The sequence below is a fragment of the Rhodotorula paludigena genome (assembly GCF_050403205.1).
Source record: "Rhodotorula paludigena JCM10292 DNA, Rt_paludigena_JCM10292v1_ctg3, whole genome shotgun sequence".
NCBI classification, from domain to species: domain Eukaryota; kingdom Fungi; phylum Basidiomycota; class Microbotryomycetes; order Sporidiobolales; family Sporidiobolaceae; genus Rhodotorula; species Rhodotorula paludigena.
The window spans coordinates 298,961-323,203 of record NW_027481455.1 but is presented as its reverse complement, the minus strand read 5'-3'; the positions used below and the strand labels follow the sequence as shown (position 1 = coordinate 323,203).

General features: G+C 64.7%; 10 protein-coding genes across 10 annotated transcripts; 5 read left to right on the top strand and 5 right to left on the bottom strand.

Moving 5' to 3' along the window:
* Nucleotides 1–194: 194 nt before the first annotated feature.
* Nucleotides 195–3,142, bottom strand: JCM10292_005172 (uncharacterized protein; the record flags this gene model as incomplete). The annotated part of the gene is made up of 4 exons (XM_076646071.1): nt 195–440; nt 516–659; nt 724–2,416; nt 2,877–3,142. 4 exons carry the CDS (start codon nt 3,140–3,142, stop codon nt 195–197), a joined length of 2,349 nt encoding a protein of 782 aa, XP_076508350.1.
* A 501-nt stretch (nt 3,143–3,643) lies between these two features.
* TOK1 (Tok1p) lies at nt 3,644–6,564 on the top strand (the record flags this gene model as incomplete). Its single annotated transcript, XM_076646070.1, has 8 exons — nt 3,644–3,991; nt 4,055–4,493; nt 4,552–4,719; nt 4,772–5,466; nt 5,529–5,644; nt 5,701–6,037; nt 6,103–6,243; nt 6,307–6,564. 8 exons carry the CDS (start codon nt 3,644–3,646, stop codon nt 6,562–6,564), a joined length of 2,502 nt encoding a protein of 833 aa, XP_076508349.1.
* A 134-nt stretch (nt 6,565–6,698) lies between these two features.
* Nucleotides 6,699–8,056, bottom strand: JCM10292_005170 (Gfo/Idh/MocA family protein; the record flags this gene model as incomplete). Its single annotated transcript, XM_076646069.1, has 4 exons — nt 6,699–6,776; nt 6,836–7,327; nt 7,383–7,730; nt 7,805–8,056. 4 exons carry the CDS (start codon nt 8,054–8,056, stop codon nt 6,699–6,701), a joined length of 1,170 nt encoding a protein of 389 aa, XP_076508348.1.
* Nucleotides 8,057–8,403: 347 nt separating this feature from the next.
* On the bottom strand, nt 8,404–9,679 carry JCM10292_005169 (uncharacterized protein; the record flags this gene model as incomplete). The annotated part of the gene is made up of 4 exons (XM_076646068.1): nt 8,404–8,466; nt 8,560–8,715; nt 8,785–9,232; nt 9,357–9,679. 4 exons carry the CDS (start codon nt 9,677–9,679, stop codon nt 8,404–8,406), a joined length of 990 nt encoding a protein of 329 aa, XP_076508347.1.
* A 559-nt stretch (nt 9,680–10,238) lies between these two features.
* Nucleotides 10,239–10,835, top strand: JCM10292_005168 (uncharacterized protein; the record flags this gene model as incomplete). Its single annotated transcript, XM_076646067.1, has 2 exons — nt 10,239–10,662; nt 10,726–10,835. The coding sequence occupies 2 exons, from the start codon at nt 10,239–10,241 to the stop codon at nt 10,833–10,835; spliced, it is 534 nt and encodes a 177-aa protein (XP_076508346.1).
* A 385-nt stretch (nt 10,836–11,220) lies between these two features.
* JCM10292_005167 (uncharacterized protein) lies at nt 11,221–14,368 on the bottom strand (the record flags this gene model as incomplete). The annotated part of the gene is made up of 15 exons (XM_076646066.1): nt 11,221–11,367; nt 11,432–11,468; nt 11,556–11,610; nt 11,678–12,035; nt 12,125–12,197; nt 12,260–12,370; nt 12,436–12,506; nt 12,565–12,660; nt 12,720–12,834; nt 12,897–13,099; nt 13,159–13,192; nt 13,255–13,519; nt 13,583–13,768; nt 13,845–14,141; nt 14,242–14,368. The coding sequence occupies 15 exons, from the start codon at nt 14,366–14,368 to the stop codon at nt 11,221–11,223; spliced, it is 2,175 nt and encodes a 724-aa protein (XP_076508345.1).
* Nucleotides 14,369–15,369: 1,001 nt separating this feature from the next.
* On the top strand, nt 15,370–16,444 carry JCM10292_005166 (uncharacterized protein; the record flags this gene model as incomplete). The annotated part of the gene is made up of 3 exons (XM_076646065.1): nt 15,370–15,685; nt 15,775–16,329; nt 16,389–16,444. The coding sequence occupies 3 exons, from the start codon at nt 15,370–15,372 to the stop codon at nt 16,442–16,444; spliced, it is 927 nt and encodes a 308-aa protein (XP_076508344.1).
* Nucleotides 16,445–17,019: 575 nt separating this feature from the next.
* JCM10292_005165 (uncharacterized protein) lies at nt 17,020–17,676 on the top strand (the record flags this gene model as incomplete). The annotated part of the gene is made up of 3 exons (XM_076646064.1): nt 17,020–17,077; nt 17,162–17,275; nt 17,342–17,676. The coding sequence occupies 3 exons, from the start codon at nt 17,020–17,022 to the stop codon at nt 17,674–17,676; spliced, it is 507 nt and encodes a 168-aa protein (XP_076508343.1).
* A 302-nt stretch (nt 17,677–17,978) lies between these two features.
* On the bottom strand, nt 17,979–21,767 carry SLP1 (Slp1p; the record flags this gene model as incomplete). Its single annotated transcript, XM_076646063.1, has 6 exons — nt 17,979–18,970; nt 19,026–19,293; nt 19,354–19,470; nt 19,539–20,696; nt 20,755–21,615; nt 21,759–21,767. The coding sequence occupies 6 exons, from the start codon at nt 21,765–21,767 to the stop codon at nt 17,979–17,981; spliced, it is 3,405 nt and encodes a 1,134-aa protein (XP_076508342.1).
* A 300-nt stretch (nt 21,768–22,067) lies between these two features.
* On the top strand, nt 22,068–23,987 carry JCM10292_005163 (uncharacterized protein; the record flags this gene model as incomplete). The annotated part of the gene is made up of 3 exons (XM_076646062.1): nt 22,068–22,204; nt 22,267–23,016; nt 23,159–23,987. The coding sequence occupies 3 exons, from the start codon at nt 22,068–22,070 to the stop codon at nt 23,985–23,987; spliced, it is 1,716 nt and encodes a 571-aa protein (XP_076508341.1).
* Between the last annotated feature and the right edge of the window lie 256 nt (nt 23,988–24,243).

Sequence of the window (24,243 nt, the reverse complement as noted above, 5' to 3'; positions counted from 1 at the left end):
CTACAGCGAAGAAACTGCAGAAGTTGAACGGCGAAACAGACGGCGGAAGAAATACGGAAGACAACGACGAAGGTGGGTATGCGATGTGGTGAGCCAGGAGGGGCGTGAGAGCCCAGTCTAGGGGAAGGAAGAGGGCACGAAGAGGAGCGAGCAACATAAGATGATGACGGCAAGGGCAGATGAGCAAGTCGCGCTCATGCGACTCGCCTCCGCTTCGTGCCGCGCTCTTCTTGCCCGCTCGACCCTTCCCGGGCTCCGCTCGCGCCATACAAGCGCGGACTTTCGAGCGAGGGAACGGTCGCAAACGAGGCGGGCGCAAAGTAGCGCACGAGCGCGTACGGGTCGGCATCGCCGCTCAGTGCAGTTGCAGACTGGCCTGGAGCGGTAGACGAGGCGGACGAGGTGGCGGGCTGTGCAAGGGAGCCTGAGCGAGGGTCGTGCTGTGTGCAGAACCACGGCGATTGTCAGCAACAGCTCGAAGTGGGTAAAGCGTTCCGAGTCGCAGGCCGACGCACCTTGGCGAGAGCAGGCTTGCCAAGGAGGCGGACCGCAGCTTCGATATAGTCAACCAGGCCGTCTTCGAACTGGGACAACGGGTACTTGACGCTGAGCGCGTCGAGGTGCTGGTGCAGATCCTTGTCTTGCGGGACGTTGAGGAACTGCACGTGGCGAAAGCCGACGGTCAGTCTCGTAGTGTGCCAGTTGAGAGCCAGTGCAACACACCTCGTGCGTCCGGTCGCGCATGTTGCGCTCGTAGTCGGCCTGTGCGACGTCTCGCGACCCGAAGAGGAGCTTGGCAGCCTCGACGAGCGTCCTCGTGTCCTCCTCCTTCGCACGCGCACGCTCCGCCTCCCCGTCATCCTCACTCTCGTCACTGCTCTCCTCGTCGCTCGACAAGTCGTCGTCGCCGTCGCCGTCGTAGCTCGGCACGACAGGCGTCGCGACCTTCTTGTCCTCGCGGCTCTTGCTTGGCAGCACTGGCGTGGGCGCGCTCCATTCGCGACCCTCCCAGACGCCGCACCCGACGCCGAACAGGGTCTCGATGCCTTCCGCGCCCGTCCAGCCGTCGACAAGGTAGCCTTCGAGGCACGCCTGAACGAGCAGCGCCGTCAGGAGGTCGAACCACTCGGCCGTAACCTGGATGTCGACCGTCGACATGGGCGCCGCCTCTGCGGGAGCGGGTGCGTCGACCTCGCGCTCCTTGCCCTTGCCCTTGAGCGCAGCCGAGCCGCCAAGGGACGGCGAGCTCGTCTCGGTCTTGACCACTTCGGCAAGGAGCGCCTCCTCAGCTGCAGCGAGGTCCTCGTCCTTGCCCTCCGCGGAGTCGTAAGGCCGGTTCGCGCGTTCCTTGACGTCGCGCAGCAGCGCCGCGCTGAGCTTGAGGAATTGCGGCACGAGCTGCACGAGCGGCTTCTTCGCACCGCCGGCCGGAGCCTGCGCGAGCGCGCGCCCAGCGGGGGCAGACGAAGCGGGGATGAAGATGAGACCGCCGCCGCCTGTGCGTAGGCCTGCACCGGGTACGTTCTTGCGCCGCATGGCGGCGTGATTGGACTCGCGCTCCGAGGCGGCGGCGATCAAAGCGGAGCATACAGCGCAGGAGCGCACGCGGTGCCGACGGCAGTACGAGGTGTGGAGCGAGGGAAGCGGCGAGGTCGAGAAGATGGTGCGTGCGCGAGATCGCATCGATTGCGACAAGACGATACGGTAGTCCATGTGCGGCGTAGCGGATGGGCCGGCCATTGCGCTCGTCGAGGACGAGGGCACGCCGGCAAATTCGGCGGGCGCGTCGTGAAGAGGCTTGTCGTCCATGAAGGAGGGCGAGGTCTCGGACGAGTTCGCCTTGCCGCCGAACTTGAGGTCGATGAGCGATTGCGCGACCGAGTTGACCCGCGGACGGTCGTCGGCCCCGCCGCGCGCCACCGTATGCGCCGAGGTGGTGTGATAGTGCATTGTCGAGTCAGGCGCGGTGAGTGGCTTGAGCGCAAGGAGCTCGTCGACCTCGGCAGACGCCTGAACCGAGTCGGCGTCGATCCTGGTAACGGCGCGCTCTGCCGCAGGCGACAGGAGGATCTCTTCGGCAAGTCCAGCGAGATCGACTCGTCGCTCGACCGATGCAGGGAGCGCTGCGCCCTCGCGGCGATTTGACTGTAGCAGGTTGACGCCGACCTTCCACAGGCCCTGCGTCTTCTGCTCGGCGTCAAACCACGTCTCGTCGATGTCGATGCCGTCCTGCGCATCGCGCTCGAGCTCGGCAAGCTGGAGCAGCTCGCGCGAACCGGCGGCGGACGAGTAGGACGAAAGGCGGGAAGAAGTGGCGAGATGAATCGTGTAGGAGAGGATGTTCGAGCGGGACGACCGGGAGGGCGCGCGGGGCGGAATCGAGTGCAAAACGTGCGAGGCGGGGTGTTGAGGTGCCCTGCAAATGCGAACGAGGCTGTCAGCACCCGGCAAAGCGGAAAGCGGACATCGCGCTGCTGGTCCGGAGGAGAACGTTGCTCGGGTCGTGTGACGACGGCTTCCCGGCGGTCGCCGCGAATGCAGCTCGCACTGCGCTGCTCACAACATGCCCCAGGACGTGCATGGACGCGCACACTATGCTGTGAGCGCGAACGGCGAGCTTGAGGCGCTGCGATTGGCCGTGCTTTATCGGGCCCATTCGGTGCGGGGCACGACAGCAACCACCACCGCGCCTCGACACACCGCTCGAGCGGGCGCAGAGCAAGCCGGGCGAGCAGTGCAGGGAGCTAGCAACGCGTTGGTGTAAATCACTGCCCGCCGGAGCGCGTCGTTGCCGAGATCGCACCAGCTCCCGCCTCGTTCCCCCACCAAACCGCGAGAGCGCGACGGAGAGCCGCTGGGGAGGAATGCGCACGCACCGGTAGTTCTTGAGCGACGCTTTGTCGCCCTGCGCATCTGCCTCGGGCCCGGCGGGCGGGCGCAGGCGCTCGGTCGGGTGCTCCGACCTCCACTGCGCGAGGTCGGAATGCGAGACGACGTGCCGCTCGGCCTTGTGCAGGCTGCGCCCGCTGGCGAAGGCCGCTCGCTGGGCGGCGGTGGGCGGCGGGATCCACGCGCTCGACGCAGAGAGGAGGTTCCGCTCTTGCGCGTTCGCCGGGATGAGGAAGCACGCGGGGGACGCCATCGTCGCAGGCGGCGCGGGGGCGGCGGGAAGGAGCGACTGAGGGACAGGGAGCGTAGGATCAAGTCACAGTAGGCGGTAAGAGCGTCGGGAGCGGCAAGTGCAGATGGAAGAAGCCTGAGACTCGAAACGCCGGAATTCGGAGAACAGCGGCAGCTCCCGCGCACTTTGTCCCGGACTCTATCTTAGCACCGTATGGCAATAGAGAAAGATCAAGGTCGATGCGCCCGGTGGGCGCAACGTAAAGCACCCAATGACGAGGAGATCTGGCAAGAAGTCCGCTCATTTCCGCGGCTGAAGACGTCACGCCCAGTGCGTCTCTCCGACCGCGTTCGTTGAAGCTGAAGCGTTCTCGTATCACTGCATTGTACCACGACTGGGGAGATGGCGGTGCGACAGTGCCCGCTCGCACTCGATCACTCGCATCTAGACGTTCGGCCCTTGCTCCCGCGCGCACTTTCTCCCAGAGCCAGAGCCGGCCCGTCTGGGTGGTCACAAGGCACCATGGGCGCTGCAGCAGCAGCCGACGGACTCGCCCAAGACCTCGCTCGTCCTTCTCGTGACAAGCAGGACCCGAAGTGGGGCGAGGAGCCTGCGGGTGCGCGCACGCCGACAAAGGCTGAGGAGCTCGCTGAAGGCGACGACGACAACGGTGATGAGGGCGACGACGCTGAAGAGGAGGCGGCAGAGGAAGAGATTGAGCAGGAGCAGGAGGACGACCGCGAGGCGGATGAGCGCGGTGTCTCTGCGTGGCTTAACGACCGCATACGGGCACGCAAACAGAAGCGCGAGGGCGGAGACGACGAGTCGAGCGCAGGCGGGTCTCGTCAGAATGACCTCCAGGTCTCGCAGGTGCGCCTTCGTCCCGTTCCTCCCCTTCTGCCGCTGCCTTGTTGACCATCGCATGTCACGCAGCCCACCACGCGACTACTGCCCATCCTTTCCGGCCTGGTCTGTCCATTCTCGGTCTTGCTCGACATCCCGGGCTTGACAGAAAGGTGGTATGTGCGCACGTACGGCTTCGAAATCGTCGAGACGCAGCCGAATCCGGCCCTCCTTGACGCCGGCCAGGCTGTCTCTCTCGCATTCGGCGTCTTCGCCAATGTAGCACTCATCTGCCGCTTCCTCGAGCACCGCCCTCGGCTCTTCACTTGGGTTGCCATGGTCTCGCTTACCGTGCACGACATCTTGTCAATTTCGATCGTGACATGGTTCGGCGTAGCGCACCGCTTCAGCGACGGCTTCACCTACAACGATGCGTTCTGGCTTTCGGTGGCAGCGACGGCGGCAAGCACGGTCTGCAACGTCACGCTCGCGCTCGACTTGCTCTTCACCAAAAACTTCGACGTCAAGGGTGCGTCTTACCGATTCGGATCCTCTCACAGCCTATCTAATCGTGTCTCACTCTGCAGGAAGCGGCCTTACGGAAAAGCAACGCACGCTCGTCATCGCCGCTATGGCCTTCTTCCTCTACATCGGTCTCGGCGCCTTGATCTTCTCCTTCCTCATCGACGCGCTCCGCTTCATCGATGCTATGTATTTCTCGATCTGCCTTGTGACGAGTGTCGGGTTTGGCGACAGTGTGTTTACTTCCGCTCGTCAGTGGCCGGCCACTGACACCCCGCTCGACAGTCCTTCCCGTCTCGGCCGGCTCCCGCGTCTTCACCATGTTCTACGTCCCAGGCGGCATCGTTCTCCTCGCTCTCCTTGTCGCCATGGCGCACGAGTCGATCGTCGAGACATTCGAGCAAGCTTACCGCACCCGGCGCGATCAGCTCGCCTCGCGAGCGAAGGAGCGGCGCGAAGCAATTCGCAAGAAGCACCTCGAGGCGCGCGAGCGGCGCCGCATCGCGCACGAAAAGCAGCAACAGCAGCTCGGGGCGGACGAGAAGCCCGAAGAATGCGTTTCGGAGAAGAGCGCGAGCGCGCCGCAGCCGCAGGCGAGCAGCGCGGCCGTCGTCTGGGCGTCGTCAACTGGTCTGGCGCGCCGGTGCGGTAGGAAACTCGTGACCGAGTCCATGCCGGCCCGGCGAAGTCGGGTGGACCGCCTCATGAGCGCCTTGCACCTGCGTCGGTCGCGCTCATCGACCGAGAGCTTCGTGCCTCTCGACCCCGAATTGGGCGCGCAGGCGGCGAGCAACGCCGACGACGACGGCGGCGCACCTTTCCGCCGCTCGACGACCAGCGCAAGTAGCTCGTCGGCCGTGACCACTGCCACGATTGATGCGAGTTTTCGCAAGCTCAAGGAACAGCTGGGCCAGGAGCAGCGGCGCGATTTTCGCCTGCGGCTAGCCATCTCCGTCTCGCTCTTCCTCGTCTTTTGGTTCGTGCGTTGTATACTCCGCCCGTGGGTCGACTGACGGTCAGACGCTGACTTGCTTACCGCCAGGCCGGTGCGGGCATCTTCACCGTTACCGAGCCCGAGTGGAATTACTTCGACGCGCTGTGGTTCGCCTTGGTCACGTTCACGACGCTTGGCCTAGGCGACTTCTCGCCCCAGTCGTCGTACGTTTCCCTCGCCCTTACACTTAACCATGCAGAACTTGAGTGATGTTTCGCAGGGCCGGCCGTGCCTTCTTCGTCGTCTGGGCACTCCTCGGCATCGCCAACATGACGCTCCTCCTCTCAGTGCTCACGGATGCGTGGCAAGCGCGCTACAAGTCGTCGATCAAGAAAGGCCGCTTCAAGCGCGTCATTCGTCGCATCAATCGCAAAAAAAGCGAGTCGCCGACTGCACCCGCCAGACAGGAAGGCTCGGGAGTCACGCAACTGCTGGCGGAGGAGGGCTACGTTCCGCTGGGTGCCGAGGGAGATGGCACACCTCTCGCGCCAGAGGAGCTGCCCGACAAGCTCGTCCAAACCGTGCGAGGCTTCCACGCGCACGCCAGATATTTCATGGTGCGTGCCTGCTCGCAGTCGCCGTTGCAGACGACGTTGTCTGACTTTGCTGTCGAGCCCGACAGCTCGGCCGTACAGGCGACCCGCCCCGGCAGCTCGGCGCTCTGCTCGAAGCCGCGGAGGAAGGCGACTTGAGGCTCGAGCAGCTCGTCAAGACTGGCATGGACGCCCTCGCGGACTCAGGTGCACAGGGTGACACGAAGCACGTGCGTCTCGCTCTCGCTGGCATGCAGCCACACCCGAATCGCTGACTCGGCTTGCGCCCGCAGCTCCTCTTCCTCGTCTCGTACGAACGACAGTTCGACCGCCTCGTCGAGACTGCCGAGCAACTCTCGACGCACCTGGCCGCGGTTTCGAGCGAGATGGAGGTCTTGCGCGACGAGAACAGACGGCTGCGCGGCGAGGCAGGCGAGGTGGACGGGGCGGAAGGGATGGCTGCGGACGGAGAGTCCCGGCATGGCGAGGACGGAATTGCGCGAGATGCTCGGGGCGGGGACGATCTGGGGGGCGGGGGAGCGGATCGCTGATCTGTAGTTCGTCTGTACATGCGTGTTGTTGCCCGTGATTATCGTCATCTCGTTCATGCCCTCAATGTCATGGCGAGACACTGGCGTGTGGACGACAGGCTTGATTTTCTTTCGACGTTTCTACAGATCATCACTCAAGCGGATGCCAACTCGAGCGTTTCGAGCTCCTCCGGGTAGACACACTCGCCCTGCTTGCGAACCTCGTCAAAGACCTGCAGGAACAGACTTTCAGCGTGGGGCAGTAATTGAGAGATACGGAGCAAGCGCGTACCTGCATCATGAGGAGCGTCTCGCGGAGCGGCATGCGGTCGCTCTCCTTCTTGCCGTCGCGGAGGCAGCGCGCAACCTCGTCGGCCTCCCACGAGAAGCCCCAGATCCCGCCCGGGCGCGGCTCAAACGTGAACGTCTCTTGTCTGGTCGGCTGGTCAAACTGATCGGGGTCGGCATACGCCTCGGACGAGTCCCACGCGTGGACGGTGAAGGCGCGCGGGCGGTACGTCGGGAATGCGACTTCGATGTAGCCCTTCGTTCCCTGGATGTAGACGCAGCGGTTGTGCGACGTCTGGCGGTCGAGTGCCGTAGTGAGGGTGCCGTGGACGAGACGACCATCGGGCTGAGTGAACGCAAGGCCCGCAACGACAGACTTGTCGACGCCCTGCGTGGTCTTGATCACCGACGCAGACACCTTGGGTACAGGGAGGGGCGTCTTTGATGCCTCGGAAGGCGGGAGCAGCAGAAGCGCAAGCTGAGTCCACGGGTAGGGCTGGATAGAGCAAGGCTTCAGTTGTGCGGGACGACACGGCGGGCGCAGGACGCACACCGAGGTCAAGCAGCGCGCCACCGGCCAGGTAAGGGTTGAGTAGGCGGTGTTCCTCGCTCTGCGACGAGAAGTCGGCGCAAAGCTCCGCCTGCACGCCGCGCAGCTCGCCAATCACGCCGGAGCGGACGACCTCCTGCAGCTTGTGAGCGTACGGCTGGAAGCGCGTCCAGACTGCCTCCATGAAGAAGAGGTTCTTCTCGCGGGCAAGGTCGATGAGGGCTTGCGCCTGCGCGGCGTTGACGACGAGCGACTTCTCGCAGAGAACGTTCTTCCCGGCAGAGAGCGCGTCGTGCACGTTCTGGTAGTGGTGCGAATGCGGCGTGCCGACGTAGATGCAGTCGATGTTCTGCGAAGAGGAGCTTGTCAGTCATTGCTGGGACCAGCGAGGAGGAAGATGCAGAGGGAGAAGAGGCCGCGCACCGGGTCGTCGTAGAGCTGCTGGTACGAGCCGTACGTCTTGACGGCGTCCTTCCCCTCGGTCACCCCAGCCTCCTTCCACGTCCGTTCGATGAAGCTGGCCGCGCTATCCTCAGACCGCGAAGCGACGGCACCAACGACATGGGCCACGTCTGACACTTCGCGGGTCGAGGGTTGCACGAGTAGGTCGAGGACGAACTTGTTGCTGATCCAGCCGGTCGCGAGGATGCCCCAGCGGCAAGTTGAAGGGCTCATAGCTGCACGAGGACGAGGTGGGGCTCAGCAAGCGGTGCTCCGACAGCAGAGCGCGTGTGGCTGTGACTCCGCGCAGGAAGCTCTGCTCACTTGCAAGGAATCCAATGGATAGCGAAGCCGGAGGGACAGAGAGACGGAGAGCAAGAATGCGTCTCTTCCAGTCAGCCTCCACTTCCTTTTGCCCGATCGGAGGGCGGACCGGCCTGTCGGCCCTTTTCCTACGGCGCTGCAAAACCGTACCCTCATTGCTTTCAAGAAAAGTCGACTGCTCGGTCGCCTCGATCACGACAGATGCAAACGGTGCGAGGACGGCCACGCGCGAAAGCGAACTGAAGTAACGAGGCCCATCACGCGGCCTTGAGCTTTGCATTCAACCCCTTCATGAGCTCTAGTGCGTACTTGCTCGCCTCCTACAAGAAGCCGCGCAAAGTGGCAAGTCGACAAAGTCGCGCCGGAGGAGTCAGTTGGCGATGTCGGGGAGGCAGAGTCGAGAGCGGACGCACCGAGATAAGTGGGAGCACACGCGCATACTCGATCTCGCCCTCGCCAAGCTGGGTAATGCCGCATACTGCGCCCGAAGGGAGGAACGACGCGACGAGCTGCGACGAAGTGGCCGATTCTTCGAGGACGGTTGCGTCCAGATGGAGTAGTTGGTTGATCTGCACCGCGCTCAGCGGAATCAGTAGCTGCACAAATGAGTGCGGATTGAGCGACGGAAAAGAACGCACGAGGTTGAGCGTGATGCCGACAGGCAGGTCCTCCCACCCGGGCAATCGCACGCCTTGCTCCCCTCCGTCGATCAGCTCAAAGTCAACCGCCCTGACACCAGCCTTCCCGCCCTTGACGAGCCCCGAGAAGCCCTCGTCTACCGTCATTCCCGCTCCGTCGCCTGCACTCTGCACGCCCGCTTCGTCGAAGCCGATGCTGCGCGTAAGGGGAAGCCGCGTCGCCGCGAGGGCAGACCGCGCGGCGATGATGGACAGGTCGGAGACGTTGCCGCCCGAAGACGAAAGGATGAGGATGTCGAGGTAGAGGGTCCAGGCTTTGGAGCCGGGCAGGACGACGAGGTGCGAGAGGAGGGTAGGCGGGAGGGATGCGGGCGAGAAGAGGGACGCAAGGAGCGAGGCGAGGTGGATGGGCAAGTCGGCTTTGACGGATGGCGCTGCTGTGGGTGCACTGCGGGCAGAGAGCTCCGTCAGTATCGTGCGCTAGGGACGATGAAGAGCCGCGCACAGAGCCTTCGCAGCAGCGCGCAACAGAGCCGCCCCGGCGTTCCCGGTAAGAGCGAGTTTGCACGCACCACTCAACGCTCACGACGATCCTGCCGCCGTCCTGACCCTCGTTCATCGTCTCGATCTCTCCCCTCACGCCCGCATACACCTCGGTTGTCCCGCCGCCTCCTGCGCCCGCCGCGTCCTCAATCGACACCTTTGCGCTCCCAAGTGCGCCCTGGGCCTGGGACACGCCGGTCTCGAGGACGAGGTCGCGGTACTGCAGGGGAGTGCGGCCGTCTGGTCGCAGCGGGACCTCGTCGTCCGGGTGGGCGGTCGCAGCCGAGTGCGTCAAGGGCACCTGGGCGAAGTTGAGCTCGGCAGGCGAGAAGAGCGCCGATGTCGACGCCATACTCGGTTGCGAGGGAGAGGAGCGGAGAGTGAGGAAGGGAAGGGCAAGCAGAAGGAGGGGCGGCGGCAGCGGCTGGGGTACCAGGGTTGTAGCCGTTCACTCGGTGCACGCAAAGCTCGGTCCCGATCTGGCGAGGTCGAGGATGGTGGACGGGCGCAAGAGACCACGCACAGCTCGTCCTTCTGCCAGCGCACTGTACATCGCTTGGTCGAGTAGAGACGAGCTCGAGGTGCTCGAACAGTGTTGTCCTGCTACTGATAGCTCGCGGCTGCGCTTCTCAGTGCGCTGCTGCTTCCCCTCGTCTTCATCTCTGCCTCGCGCTCGACGGGGGTCATCCTCGACTGCTCTCGCTCAGGGGCCCGTCGGAGCTGCTCAGAGCCTTTCAGTGGCCACTTGCAGGTGCTAGCGTCGCCCTCGAAGCCGCTTAGGCGAGATCGAGCCACGCCCTCTTGCTGCGCACCGTACCACCACCTTCGATCTCCCTCTCTGGCTTCGCTTCCTCGACGCTTTGCCTTGCCTTGTACTGCTACGGAATTCGCTCGAAAGCGCATTCGCGGAGATGTCGTCTCCTACGAGCCTGCCGGAGACTTCGTTGCTCGGCTACAGGCCCTTCCCCTTCTCGCTCCTCACGCAGGACGGCTTCGCACGTCCGGAAGCGCCGACAACGGCCACTGCGCGCTCAATCCCCACGACGATCATCTCCGAGCCGCACCTCGCTTCGGAGCACAGCACAAAGACCGGCGTCCTGACCATCGTCCTCCCCGTCCTCTTCGGCTCGCTCCTCATCCTCGGCCTCGCCATCGCGCTCTTCACGTGGTTTGCCCACCGCTCGCGCGCCAAGAGGGGCCCGCAGCCGGCGCTCCTGCGGCGCAAGGGCAGCTCCGGCTCGAGGAGCAGCGCGGCGACCGCCGGGAGCGCTTACTGGGGTAGCGGCCCGATGCGCGAAGCCGTGTACCCCGTTGAACTCGACGAGATCGACCGCCGTGCGCCCTCTACCTTGACGCGTGCGGCGACAGCACGCGCTGACCAACTCCGGGCACGCGCAGAGACGCTTCACTCGCTTACCGTCAACCACGACTTTGCCCGCGTCCGCTACGCCGAGACGTTCAAGACGCGCGACCTCCCGCGCAAGCCGCCTCCCGCCTACGAGCCGTGAATTTGGTTCTGCCCGTGCGCCTTCTCCCGTCCACTTTGGTCACGATCGCTCTGACGAGCTCGCCCGTGCAGCTTCTCCGATCCGCCTCGCACTGCATTGTCGCTTCCGCCTCTCTGTGACCATTCCTGTCAACGGTGTATGCTTGTGTCCAGTAAGCGGCTCTGTGTCGGCCAAGTACCCTAACCACCCGTGCACTGCATCGCCTCTTTTGCAACTCGCGATTTCTCCGTTTCTCTCGCAACGCAGACATAGAAAGTCGAGAGCGGCATAACGATCTATGTTACAACGTACAGCTGACAGACCGGTTCGAGTACCGCGCGACAGAAAGAACCTAGATGAAGAGAACGTCTAAAGAGGGGAGAGGCAAGGAGGAACGGCCGGCGCTTTACAGCTTCGAGCCGCCGCAGCAGTCCTTGCCGGCGGTCTTGGCCTCGGACATGGGCGTGTTGCCGCCGCCGAGCGCGCGCACGGACGACTTGTCTGCCGATGCGGGAACGTCGAGCGAAGGGTTCGCGCGGAAGAAGGACGAGGGCTGCGTCGGGGCAGAGAGGGTCAGGATCCGCTGTTGCTGGGCGCACGGGGGCAGTGAAGCGTACCTTCATCATCCAGGTCGCCTCCTCGTAGGGCATCACACTGTGAGCCAGCAAGAGGGACAACAAGTCAGCTCCTGTGCCACCGCAAGGACCGCCGGACTCTGCAGACAGGTGAGATGGTACGTACGGCCAGTCCTCAGGACGAGGGATGTGAGTAGTACCGAAGACGCTCATGACGATGACTGAAAGAAGCAGAGACAATGTCAGCGACATGAGAAGCAGAAAACAACGACTTTGGAGTGAACTCACTGTCGCGGTTGGCGATGCTGTCGCCCTTGCTGACCCAGCCCTCGAGCGAGTCTGCAGGCGCCTTCTTGGTCTGCGTCGGGAACTTGCCAGCGGGGTACAGGCGGCCCTCCTCGTACGGCACAGTCCACAGCGCGTGCTTGGCGAACGGCGCGCGGCGGCCGACGAGCGAGTCGTCCTTGGGCAAGAGCGGGACGTAATCCTTGCACATGATCTTGTAGCCGACGTTGTGGCCCGACGAGTAGTGCTGCTTGGCCGGGTTGACGATGCTCCAGATGCGCGAGTCGGCGGGCGAAGGGTCGCGGACACCCTCGTGCGTCGTCTTGAGCTCGCGCTTCGTCGAGTAGAAGCCGTTGCCAGCCTATGATGGGATCATACTGTCAGTGTGCTGCTTGGCGAGATTACCCGGAAGCGTGCCCGACGGCGGCCTTCTCAAGCAGGAGGACGCACCCAGTTCTCCGCAGAGCCCGTCGGCGCATCCACGCGCTTGACCTCCGTCTCGACGACCGAGTTGTTGAGACCGCTGCAAAGCAAGGTAGGTCAGTATCGAAAGACGGAAGATTCGAGGCGGGGAAGGAAACGCACTCAATCATCGGGTCGACACGCAGGCAGAAGATGTGCTGGTGGTGGTGGGCCTGGACGCCCGGGCCGACGAGGGTGCCGAAGGCGCTGACCTTCTCGCCCTGAGCGGCGGTGCTGTAGGAAGTAAGGATTTGGTCAGCCAGAAAATCACGGCGGAGGCGTGCGTGCAAGACACGCACTAGGTGTTCAAGATACCGGTGAGCTTGATGTTGAGGCCGAGGGTGCCGTCCTGCTTAAACTCCCATGCGAACTAAAGGACAGCAAGTCAGCTGCAATTCCCATGCCGGGAGAGAGAGACAGGGACATACCGCGTACTCGTAGTTGGCGACCGTGCAGATCATCTGGATGATGAGCTTGCGCGAGCGGACGGCGTGCGCGCGCCCACCGGGACGGAAGTCGGTGTGCTAGAGTGGGAGACTAGGTCAGTCTCTGACCTTTGCTGAAGCGATTCAATGCGACGCACCTTCCACAGGAGACCGTCGTCCTCCTCGTGAATGCAGACGCAGTTCTTGAGAGTGACAGCCTGACCAGCGTGGTTGGAGAGCTCGGCGTCAAGGTAGTGGATGGCGCCAAGGCAGCTGCGAGACGAGTGAGGGTCAGCGGCGGAACCACCGGGAGGGTTGGCGAGAAATCGACGCACTCGCAGCCGAGAGCGAGCGAGTTGGCCATCATGCCGAGACCGTACTCGCCGACGTCGAAGGCGAACTTGCGCGGGTGAGGCCACTCGGGCGCGCCGTAGGGGACGACCATCTCGGCGAACGAGGTACGGTAGAGGATTGGGCGGTAACGCTTCTCGTCGCGGTCGAAGTACTGGACAGTGCTGAGAACGATGCCCTCGCGGAACTGCAGAGCGGATGCGATCAGTCGGGCCTCTTGACCAGGTTGACGAGAGAGCGGCTCACGTTGAAGCCGATGTGCATCTTCCAGTTCTGCCACCTGGAGTGCAGTACGCTTGTCAGCATTGAAATCGCGCACGGGGCATAGAGAGCGAGACGCACGAGATCTCGTTGCCGTTCATGCTGAACGAGACGCCGTCGGGCTGGATGACAGTGAGCTGCTTGATGTCGCGGCGGACGTCCCACTCCTCGCCCTGCTTGGCCTTCTCAGCCTTGATGAGGTCCGGCAGGTAGTCCATGCGCTCCTGCTGCGGCGGGATGCGCGGTCGGCCGCAGTCGGCGAACGAGTTGCCCTCGACCGTGTGCGGTGCGGTCGTGCCCGAAAGAGCGTCCGGGTTGCGCGAGTCGGTGCGGTGCGGCGCAAAGTCTGTAGAATCAGCCAAATGTCAGAAAGCACTCTCGCGTCAGGGTATGCAAGGGTTCAACGTACCAATCTTGAGAACCTTCTTCTCGTTGGTTGCGACGACGGCGTTCATGTCGAGAGGGTGAGCATACAGGTGCTCGTCCTTGCCGAGTCGCTGGTAGAGGAAGGCCTGCTGCAGGCGGAGGTGACCGGGGAAGCGGTCCTCGTAGCCGACCGACCATGCGTCAACCATGATCTCCTCCGGCTTGACGCCTATGTTGAGAAGGTACAGGTCAGTAACCCGTCAGGGAAGAGCCGAGAGGCAAAGAGCAGCAGAGCTGCTACGCACCGATTTCGGCGCACAGGCGGATGATCTCCGGGTCGTTCTTGACGACCTGCTCCGACTCGTCGAGCTCCTCCATCGTGATAGCCGGCTGCGTGCCCTGCGGCTGCTTGTCGCACGCATCGAGCGTCGGCTTTCCGCCGCCCTGCGGGAAGGTGCAGGTCGCGACGTAGACGTCGCCGGTGAGGACGTCGATGAGGTGCGCCTCGGCGCGGCGAGCGGGGCGGACGCCCGACTTGTACGGGGTGTAGTCGGTCGGGTGGACGGGGAGACCGAGGAAGGCAACGACCTCAGCCTTGGGAGCTGCATCCAGGGGAAGAAGTGCGAGAGAAAGGGGTCAGCGACAGCGCCTGACGCCTATCGGGCGAGTCCCGACAGTATGTGAGAGCTATCGGCAACGTACGCTCGACGAGGGAGACGGCGCAAGACTTGATAGACTTGAGCCCGCGCTTGAGAAGTTCGGTGCGGAAGCAGCCCGACGCGAGCGAGATCTCGGCAGCCGTGAGCGGGTCGAGTGGGTGGTAGGACATGATAGAAAAGTCTCGATCGAGCAAGGTGTAGCTGAAAGAGTACAGGAAACAGAAAGAAGCCCGAGAGACGCTCGAGGGAGGGGAAAGATCGAGCCGTTGCCGCGAGAGCCGCCGTTGCCGACCTTGGTCGCTTCATGGGGTGCGGCAAGCGGGGGCCAACCCCGCCGCCTCTAGATAGGCCCCTTTTCGCTGCGCAAACAGTCGCGTGCGTCGCTTCGAGCCAGCGAGCGCGACGGAATCGTCCTCCGAGAGTGACTGCCTGCACTTCCCTCCGATGATAAGGCTGCCGGGCCCTCCCTTCCTATCGCGCCGCCTTCCGTGCTCGCTCGTCTTCCCGAGCATGGTCAAAGGTGTCGGACTGCGCTGTAACCCGGTCATCTGAAAGGCCCGCATGCACGCCGACCAGGTCGCTTGTGTGCTCTGCCGAACCTGACCAACGGAGCCTCGCTCGCTTGTTGCTCGATTCCTTAGCAATCGAATGTTCGTGAGTAGGCGTCAGAATCATCCGGTCGCCCTTGGGCTGCATGTGCTGGACTCGCGACTGGTGGTCGGGGAGGTCGGCAATGCGTGACATCTGCTTGTGAGCCCGGCTGCGGCACATTCTCCTCCTGACAGACTTTCAGAGCATCGCAAAGCCGCGTAAGAACCGCCGGGGACTGTTGCTGCTACGTAAGACCAGACCAAGCCCTCCGCAACTGATGAAGACGGCAGCAAGCCTCACACGGCGTGGACGTGCAGCGACTCGGTGCAGAGCCTACAAGTAGAGACCTAGGCGTCGGTCGCCCCCTGCAGAGACCCGCTCGAGGTTGTGCTGGCGAGTCGAGCCGGGGTCACCTGACGAGGAGAGGAGACGGCGACGAAGGCCACAAGGCTTTGATCCTCCTCCACCACGACACGTGAGCACTGCCAGAAGAGCGTGACCGACTGCTGAGAGCCTGTGCAGCTCGCCAGCGCACCCACACACTGCTCAGCGTCCCACTCCGCCTTTCCCCCCTCACGCCATGGCGACGCTTGAGCGGCCTCGCCCCGAAGCACAGGCGCGCGAGCCCGCCTTTGAGCCTGCGGCCGTGCCCACGCCCTTCCCTGAACGTGACATCGCAGACCAGGCAGAGCCCGCACGGGGACGCACCGCCGTGCCCGGCCTGGCACACCGCCAAGTCGGTGCCGCCGAGGAGGAGCACTCGGCCTCGCGCTCGCCCGGTGGGACCCGCAGGAGCCTCAGCCGCGTCGTGGACCGCGTCAAGCGCGCCATGAGCGCCAGCCGCGATCGCCAGGCCGACTTCCAGGATCGCGGCCGCCGCCTGAGCGCAGACACGGGTACGCACCGCCTCTCGCTTCTCTCGATCACGCGGCACCCGGCGGCTCGGCGTTGCGCTTCGCGCTCACGCTCATCTCTTCGCACGCAGCCGCTACGGGCCACGATGACCAGCAGCGCGGACGCTCCCCTCTTGCTGCTTTCCAGCCCCGTTCCGTCTCTCGCGGTCCCTCCTTCTCCACCGTCGCCGAAAACAACGACAGCCAGGCGACCATGTACCCCGTCACCAAGTCGCAGACTCGATCGTCCTCGCGCGGTCGCTCTCTCAACCCGACCCCGCCGGTCGGCGGCAAGGTCTTCTCGACCGGGCGCGGCGGCGCAGGCAACCTCATCGGCGTCGCGCCGTCCGAGGACATGACCGAATTCGACGGCGAGGAGGACCCGAACGTCGTGCGCGCCGTGCGCGAGGACCGCAGCCGCTCTCGCGAGCGCGAGGGGCGCATCGACGTTGCGTCGAGCGGGCGGGGCGGGCGCGGCAACATTCGCAGCGCGAGTCGCGGGCGCGACCTCGAGCTCGGGAGGGTCCCGACCGTCCTTGAGGAGCAGGAGCGCACGGCCGCCGAGGACGAAGAGCTCCGGTTGCAGGAGCTCATGCGCAAGCGCGAGCGAGAGGCGCCCGAACAGCACTATGTCAGCACAGGACGAGGTGCGACGTTTTCTTCTGACTTGACCACTCTCGTTGCTGACTCGCGCATTCCACCTCAGGCGGAGCGGGCAATATTTTCTCGTCCTTCCGCAAGAACAGCGGCGCCGAAGCATAGCCGCCGCCAGTCGCTCTCCGGCCTACAGCTCGACTTGTCTCCGCCTCTGTACCCTTCCTCCCGCCACTCTCCTCCGGCTTTCTGTATGTTTGTAGATACTCCTGCTCTGCAGCACCTGCGCTGCCGCTGTGCCAATACCACGTCTAATGACGAAGACGCCGCTCTCGTCGGTTCATCCGTTCATCATTGCGTCTCGGCCGTGTGATCGGCGCTTGTGCGACCGCTTCTGCTTGGCTTCTGCAAGAAGCGTCCAAAGGAGGGCTCGGTGGTGCGTTTTCCAAGTGAGTGCCGTGCTCCTGGTGCTGTCCTTTGCTCGCCTCTGCTCCTGCCCGACGACAATCTCGAGCGGTATCTCGGTGCCAATTCCTACGCCTCCTGGTCAGAAAGGAGCACAAGTCGCCACGAGCCAATGCCAAGCGGGGTGTGCTGAGCGAAAGGGGAAAGAGGCAGAGGTGCGTTCAGGCACGCCCGGCTCTGCGTCGCTCGTGGACTTCGCTTGCGTCGCCGCCAAGTCGCTGCAATCTCGAGAGCCTTCGGTCCTCCTCCCTTTCCTCTGACCCGCCAGCGAACACGACATGGCTGCACTGCTCGGAAAGATTAAGAGCGCCGTCTCTGGCCACTCGGACGCCGACTGTGCGCCCTGCTTCACTCGCTCTCGCCGCTCGATCACCCGCTTATCGCCAGGCGTTGGCTGACCCTGTTCGCCCGCTCCTGCAGCCGAGCGCGGCCGTGCGTCCCACACGCCCGCACACCACTCGCACCTCAACCCTGCGCACGCCGACGAGCCGCGCGCAGAGAGCCGTGGCCGCGGCCTGACGGCGACCGGCCGTGGTGCGTGCCCCTTCTGCGCCTTATCTCGCTCCCGTCCTCGCACTGACAGAGTTCTCGCTCCGACAGGCGGCGCCGGCAACATGTCGCGCTCGCGCGTGCGTGACGGCTCGCAGCCCGCCGAGTCGGCCGCCGACGTTGCCGCCGCGCGGTCGCGCTCGCGCTCGCGCGCCCGCGCGCACCACCACGGCGAGGACCTGCCCGTCGCGGCCGGGCGCGGCGGGCTTGGCAACGTGCGGAGCCAGAGCAAGGGCCCGGCGGGGAGCAAGGAGCGCGAGCGCGCGATCGAGGAGGAGGACAAGGCGGTCGAGGCGAGGTTCGCGGAGAAGCACAAGGACGACAAGTGGATCGGCGGACGAGGCGGCGCGGGCAACGTCACGCATGGTGAGGAACCACGCGTTTGACCCGCATGCGCCTCTAGCGCCTCGCCATCGCTTGCGTCCCCGCTCATTTCCGTTCGACCTTTGATCCTTAATCTGACCTGACAACCGCCCGAGCCTGCTCAAGCTGCGTCGTATCCCCTTCTGTGTCGTCCACGTCACCGTGTCTCCTAGCTTCCTCCGTTGTCGGGCTCGAAATGGATCTCGCACTGCGCTGTACCCGAGTGGCCTGCTTAGGGAGAGCACGACAACACGGGTTGCAACGATCCTGCAAGAGACTAAATGCAAAGGAAGACTCTATGTACACGTAGGAGGGCCTACTTGCGCTATTCCTCGCGCCGAGGCGAATCACGCGAGACTGGCTCTGGCGGCGGCGAAGGCAGCGCCGACCTCGGTTCCTGCACGACAAGCACCTCCTGCTCTTCGCTCGCCGCATCTCCCAATCTGCGCAAAGACCCGTCCGTGCCCTCGATGGACGGGAAGCGGATTCCCATCGACGTTGCCGGGCGTGCCGGGACTTGCGGTTTCGGCGGTCGCGAGGGCGTCTTGCGCCCTGTCGTTGCGGCGACAGGCGATCCCGCCGACGCGGAAGTCGACGAAGCGCCAGAGGGCGAGGGTGGCACGGCGCGCGCCTTGCCCTTGTCCGAAGAGGCGGATTCTGGCGGAGAAGGCGGCGCGGGAGCGGGAGGAAGCACCACCTCGTCGTCGCTGCTGTAGGTGTGATACCCGTGCTCGTCGTCGAATCCGCCGGCGGACGAGAGCGGCGACAGCGCGCCGATGCCAGACAGGGCGCCGCGCCCGGACGGGACGGGTGAGAGGTCCGCTTCGTCGCCTCCTTCGGCGCCTGCATCGGAATACGCTGCGCCACCGTGCGCCATCCCGAGCACGTCCGACGGCTCCGTATCTGCATCATCGGCGGATGAAGCGCCGAATGCGCTGCTGGGGCGCGGCGGCGCAAGGCGCGACGAGCCGGCCAGCGGCGCGCCCTCGACCGTCCGAACGGACGCTCCGCGCGCATGCACCCGCCTGCGCGCCGCCTCGCGCGCCTCAATCGCGTTCGTGACGCGGTCGGGCAGTGGGTCCTCCGGCGGGGCGGAAGAGTGCCGGACCGGCGGCGTCCAGGCGCGCGTCGTGCGAGATGAGCGGGACGCTGAGCCGCCGCCGGCGATTGACGAGGAGGAGGGGGCGCCGACGCCGTAGTGTCGTCGAAGAGTGCCCGGCTTGGAGAGCGAGGGGTAGCGCTTGGAGGAGTGGGCAGCGTGAGAAGATTGTCGGGAGAGGGAGGTGGCCGGACTGACGCGCTGCGTGCGCCGTGGGGCTGCTCAGAGACTCGTGAGCGGGCCGTATTGGGGGAAGATGAGCGAAGGGCGCACCTTCCATGTCGACAGGGTCGTCGGACGGCTTGATGGGTGCAGCGGCAGGTGCCGCAACAGCCTTCCCGCTCGCCTCGCCCGCGTCGGCTGTCCTCTTCGCCTCGCGCTCCTTCTCTCGCTCGCGCTTCGCAAGCGCATACCTGCCCGCTTGCGCCGAGGCGAGGTGCAAGAAGGGCGACGTCGGGATGCCACGCGTGAAGCCAACAAAGATGACGAGGAGGAGAAGGCCGACGAGCTGCGCCACCGTCAGGCGCTTCTCGAAGCGGATCTGCGTGGCGATCGACGTGTAAGAAGATGCTGAGGCGAAAAGACGCAGCGGAAGGCGCACCTCTTGCGCGAGGAGGTTGACCTGCGAAATGAGTGCCAGCCGCTCGCGCTCGAGCTCAAGACGTTGCTTCTCGAGGTCGTGCAGCGCCTGTCGGATGCTCTGCTCTTGGCGCGACCGCTATAAGATACCATGATGAACCCGTCGTCAGTGAGATCCAGTGTTGGGGAACCGAACGTGCAACGCACCGACATCTCGACGTCGCTCAGCCGCCGCTCGACGCGCCCAAACGCCTCCCGAAGCATCCCGCTCTGCGCCTCAATGAACCCGAGCGTGATCGTCTGGTTGTGCTCGAGGCTCGAGAGGCGCTTCATTATCGTGCCGTAGATCGACTCGCCCGGCTGGGGTTGGGCGATGGGTGGGGCGAGGACGGGCGCACGGGGCGGTGGTGGTGGCAGAGGCGGCGGGGCAGGTGCGGGAGCGTGCGATGCCGAGGCGGTAGGCGTGCTGTGCGTAGACGAGGCCTGGACCGTCTCGTTGCGAGGCGCTGAAGGGGTGGTAGGAGGCGCCTGGCTCGCGAGGGCACTGCTCGTCTCGCTGGACACGGTCGCAGCCGACGGCGATGGAATGGACGAGGTTGAGGCTGAAGAGGCCTTCGAGGCGGAGGTAGCAGAGTGAGAGCCGTCTGCGACCGTTGTCTCCGCCGATGACTTTGTGGGAGCGGTGGCTGGCGTTTCGGCCTGCAACGACAACGAAGGGCCAGAAGCTGGTGCAGAGGTGTTCGCGGGCGGCGACGAGCTCAATGTCGAGTTGACGGAGTGGATCGTCGAAGAGAGGGAGGAGACGGTCGGTGAGGCGGAAGACAGGGACGATTTCGAAGTCGGCTCAACCACGGCGGACGATGAAGCGGCCGATGTCACCGAGGACAAGTGCGGCACTTCTGTCGACGCGGAAGCACCGGTCAATGCGGCAGACTCTGCGCTCGTTTCTGTCGACAACGGCGCAGCTGTGCCAGGCGACGTCGGTATAGTCGAGCCTGAGCTCGTTGACGAGGTCGTCGATGTTTCCGCGCCAGTCGCGACCTGCGCGCTGGTCTCGCCAGTCGCACTCGTCGAGTTCAGGGCCTCGGGCGATGGCTCGAGCCGCTCGAGCTTCTCGACCTCGACCTTGAGCGCGTCCTCGAGCGCCCTCTCCTGCTCGTCGACCTCGTCCTCGATCATCTCTGCCGCGCGTAGCGCCGCCTCGATAGCCTTGGCCTTGCGCTCCGACTCGCGGTACGCGTCGAGCTGCGTGAAGCCGTACGCGCGCAGGAGCGACACGGGGCAGTAGTACTCGGAGCCGAAGTGCGAGAGAAAGTCGATGCGCAAATAGCGGCAAAAGTGTGGGTCACGCAGCGGACGGAACACCTGCATCGTGATGCGAGTGAGCTAGAAGACTGGAGGTCACGCAGAGAGCACAGCACACCTGCAGGCCGCGGACGTTGCGCGCGCGGAAGGTGCCCAGGTCGTGCCAGTCGTCCGGCTTGCCCGGGTAGTCGACGCTGCAGCTCGCCTTGAAGTGCTTGAACGTGCTCGAGAAGAACTCGAAGTTGGCGAGGACGAGCGTGTCGATCTGGATTTCGTCGCACAGCTCGACGTCGACGAACTTGGGGCTCGCCGCGCACGGCGTGAGCATGTACCGGTCTTTCTTCTCGTTGAGGATCGCCGAGGCGCCCTTGGACTGGCGGGACGAGCGATGAAGCTTGGCTGCGCATTCGGATGCGGCGTAATTAGATCGGTCCTTGAGCAGCACGAGCGGGTCGGTCGAGTCGCCCGCGCCGACGTTCGGCAAGGGCTGAATTGGCGATCCCGAGTCGGAGGGCACTGCGTACGCCAGAGCGTCGTCTTCGTCGGCGAGGATGATCTGCGCATCCACCGCGCCGGCGAACGCGTCCCCTGCTCCGGCTACGCCGCCGACGGGATCCAGCGCGCCCTGTCCTACTGCACTCCTCGCCTCCTCCTTGCGCGTCCCTCCGCTCACGATTTCTGCGCCGTCTTCCGCTCCCACTTCGCCGTGCCGCGCGCGCTGGGCGGCCTTTTTCGCCCGTCGCGCGACCGACGGGTCGGGGTGAACGACGTAGCGTTCTCGCCATTCATTGAACGAGAGCAGCTCGGGAGCTGGTGGGAGCTCGGTAAGAGCGAGTTCTTCAGGTACGGCGGGAGGCGGAGGCGGAAGAAGTTCTTCGGCGGCTGTGGGCGAGGGAGAAGGGTCGGGCGGAGCGGCAGAGGGAGCGGCGGCTGCACTGTCGGAGGCAGGCGAGACGGCGGCGGAGGTCGTATCGTGACGCTTCGCAGCTAATGACTCGGTGACTGGTGTCGATGCCGGTGCAGGAGATTCAGTGGGCGAGACAGCGAGAGTCGAGGAAAGGGAGGAGGAGGTCGAGGGCGATTGTTCGGCGAGTATCGGCTCGACAGGACCAGCGATTTCACCGGTAGCATTCTGTGAGAGTGCCTGATCTATTGAGGAAGTCTGCGTCTCTGCCTGTTGCGGTGTGACTGAGCTGTCGATGTCACTCTGCGTTGAGGGAGGCGAGGTGGGGGAGGCGTCGCTCGCGTCGGGACTGGCGCGAGCGAGTGCAGCAAGAGCGACAGCGAGCGTGCACGCCAGTCGCACTCTGCGCATCCCCGCCTGCGCGAGCGGCAGTCGTCGCTGTGCACTTGCTCTGGCCAACCTTCGCCTCGAGCCTCGAGATCCTTCCGCTCGTTCCGTTCGCTGCACTTCTGCGTCTTTCGCACGGGATGGCGCAGCTTGCCAGTCTGTCGCCCGAGCTCGTCGAGTGCATCCTCGCAAGCACCCTCGACGGGTCCACGCTGTGCAATCGCCGCACCCTCGACCGCCTCTCTCGCGTCTCGAGGCTCTTCGCTCACGTCGCGAGGTGCGCAGCTCGGCCCGTGCGCAGCCAGTCGCGCAGCTTCTCATTCTGTCGCGCCCGTGCAGGCGCCTGCTCCTCCGCTCGGTCATCATCTCGGCTCCCGAGTCGGGTGCCCGTCTCCTCGAGTCTTTGCGCTGGTACTGCTCGAATGCGACCCACGTTCGCGCAATTACCTTCAAGGAGACCGCGCTCCACGACCCCGATGTCTTCTCCGAGCAAATGCAGGGCGAGCTCGTCGCGCTCTGCGTCAACCTTGCTTTCTTCGACAGCCCGCACATGCCGTCCTTCGCCCAGTCGCGCGGCAAGCGTGGCTCGTTTCCGGCCCCCATGACCTCGATCCGTCTCCCGATGGTCCCAAGCTCGCAATTCGGTGATTACGACCCGCGCGACACGTCGGAGGACGAGTCAGACGACGACGACGACGACGACTTCTTCGGGCCCGACACCGATGCCAAGCGCAATCAAGAGGTGTCGAGGCGCTACCTTGCCGTGCTCGAGACATTCCCGCAGACCATCACGAGCCTCAAGCTGAGCCAGCTGCCCAAGGATGCCCTCCCGCTCGTCCCGCCCGACTCGCGCCTCCCGTTCCCGCACCTCCGCAGCCTCGCGCTCGACCGCTTGCGCATCTCGTCCGCTACGTTCAAGTGGCTCACGCAAGGGCAGCAGCTCGAGAAGCTTCAGCTCTGGCTTCTCCAGGGCCCGACTGAGCTCGACCTGCTCGAGTTCGCCAACGGGCCCGGCAAGGCCTCGCTTCGCGAGTTCCTCTTCAAGCCAAAGGGCAGGCAGGGCAAATTCGTTGCCAACGAGATGGTTCTGTGCGTAGCCTTCTCGCTGCATGTCACGGTGCGCCTCTGCTGATGCACTCCGCCTCTCGGCCGTCTGCTCCTGGTGTCGACTCGCTCATCTGCCGCTATCCTGTCACCATCGTCTCCTTCTCGCGCCTCTCACGCGGAACAGCTACATGACGAACCTCCGCAAGCTCACGCTCGGCGACAAGGCGTGCGACCACAACTTGTGGAACTCGCTCCCGGCCTCGCTCACGCACATCTGCGTCGCTCTGCCGCCGAACCATCTGAACGCGCATCTCGAGACGGTCGCCGGCGCGCTGGTTTCGCGGCTCAATAACGTGCAGCGTCTCGAGCTCTACAGTAACCTGTACTTCCCTCCGCCGGTCGAGGTCGTGTACCCGTACGAGCACGGCCTCCTCCAGCTGCGCGAGCTTCGCCTGTCGCACATCCACGCTCCCGATAACGGCATCGGAAACCTCCTCTCCCGGGTGGGTGACGGCTTGCACACGCTCGCGGTCCATCACATCGAGGAGTCAACGGGCAACATGCTTCACTACTGTCGCAACCTGCGCCGCCTCGAGCTCGGAGCAGCCGGTGTTCTTCCCGCCGATGTCAACGTGCTCGCCGCGGGTTACCTCACGGGCAAGTACCTCTCGTACCTGCGCGTGCACTTTGCGGCGTACATCCCTCTTGCCGACCTCGTCTCGGCCGTCGAGCGCCTCTCGTCCGCGCCCGCGCCCGCGCCATCCGACAGCAAGAAGAAGAGCGGAGGCGGCGCCGACGCTGTCGGGCGCACGTCGCTGCGCACGCTCGAGCTCGTCGGCCGCTTCCCCGACGACGTCGTGAGCGAGGGGTGGCGCTCGGGCGCGCAGATGCGCGCGCTCGTCGACGCGTGCGCGGCGGGCGGCGTCGAGCTGTGCGTCAACGGGCGCGTCGTCGAGGGCATGGCCGACTTGTGGTGTGCGCTGTTCGGGCAGACGGGGAGGGAGGAGCTGTGAGGTCTGCGGTGGCGAGGTCAACGCTGCTTGTTGGGCTGGGTGGCTGTCTTTTTTTGTCCATTGTTTTTTCCTCTTACCACGTGCAGTGCTGTGCAGTCTTTCGCAGCTGTGGTCGTTCGACTGTCTGTCGAGAGCCAAAGTTGGCGTCGAGCCAGGGGAGGGGGATCCCGCGGGATGCTTCTGTCGGGATCGGAAGCGGAAGCTCGGGAGAGCCTTGACTTTGCCCCGCTGCCTGTCCCGCCCTGCTCTGTCCTGT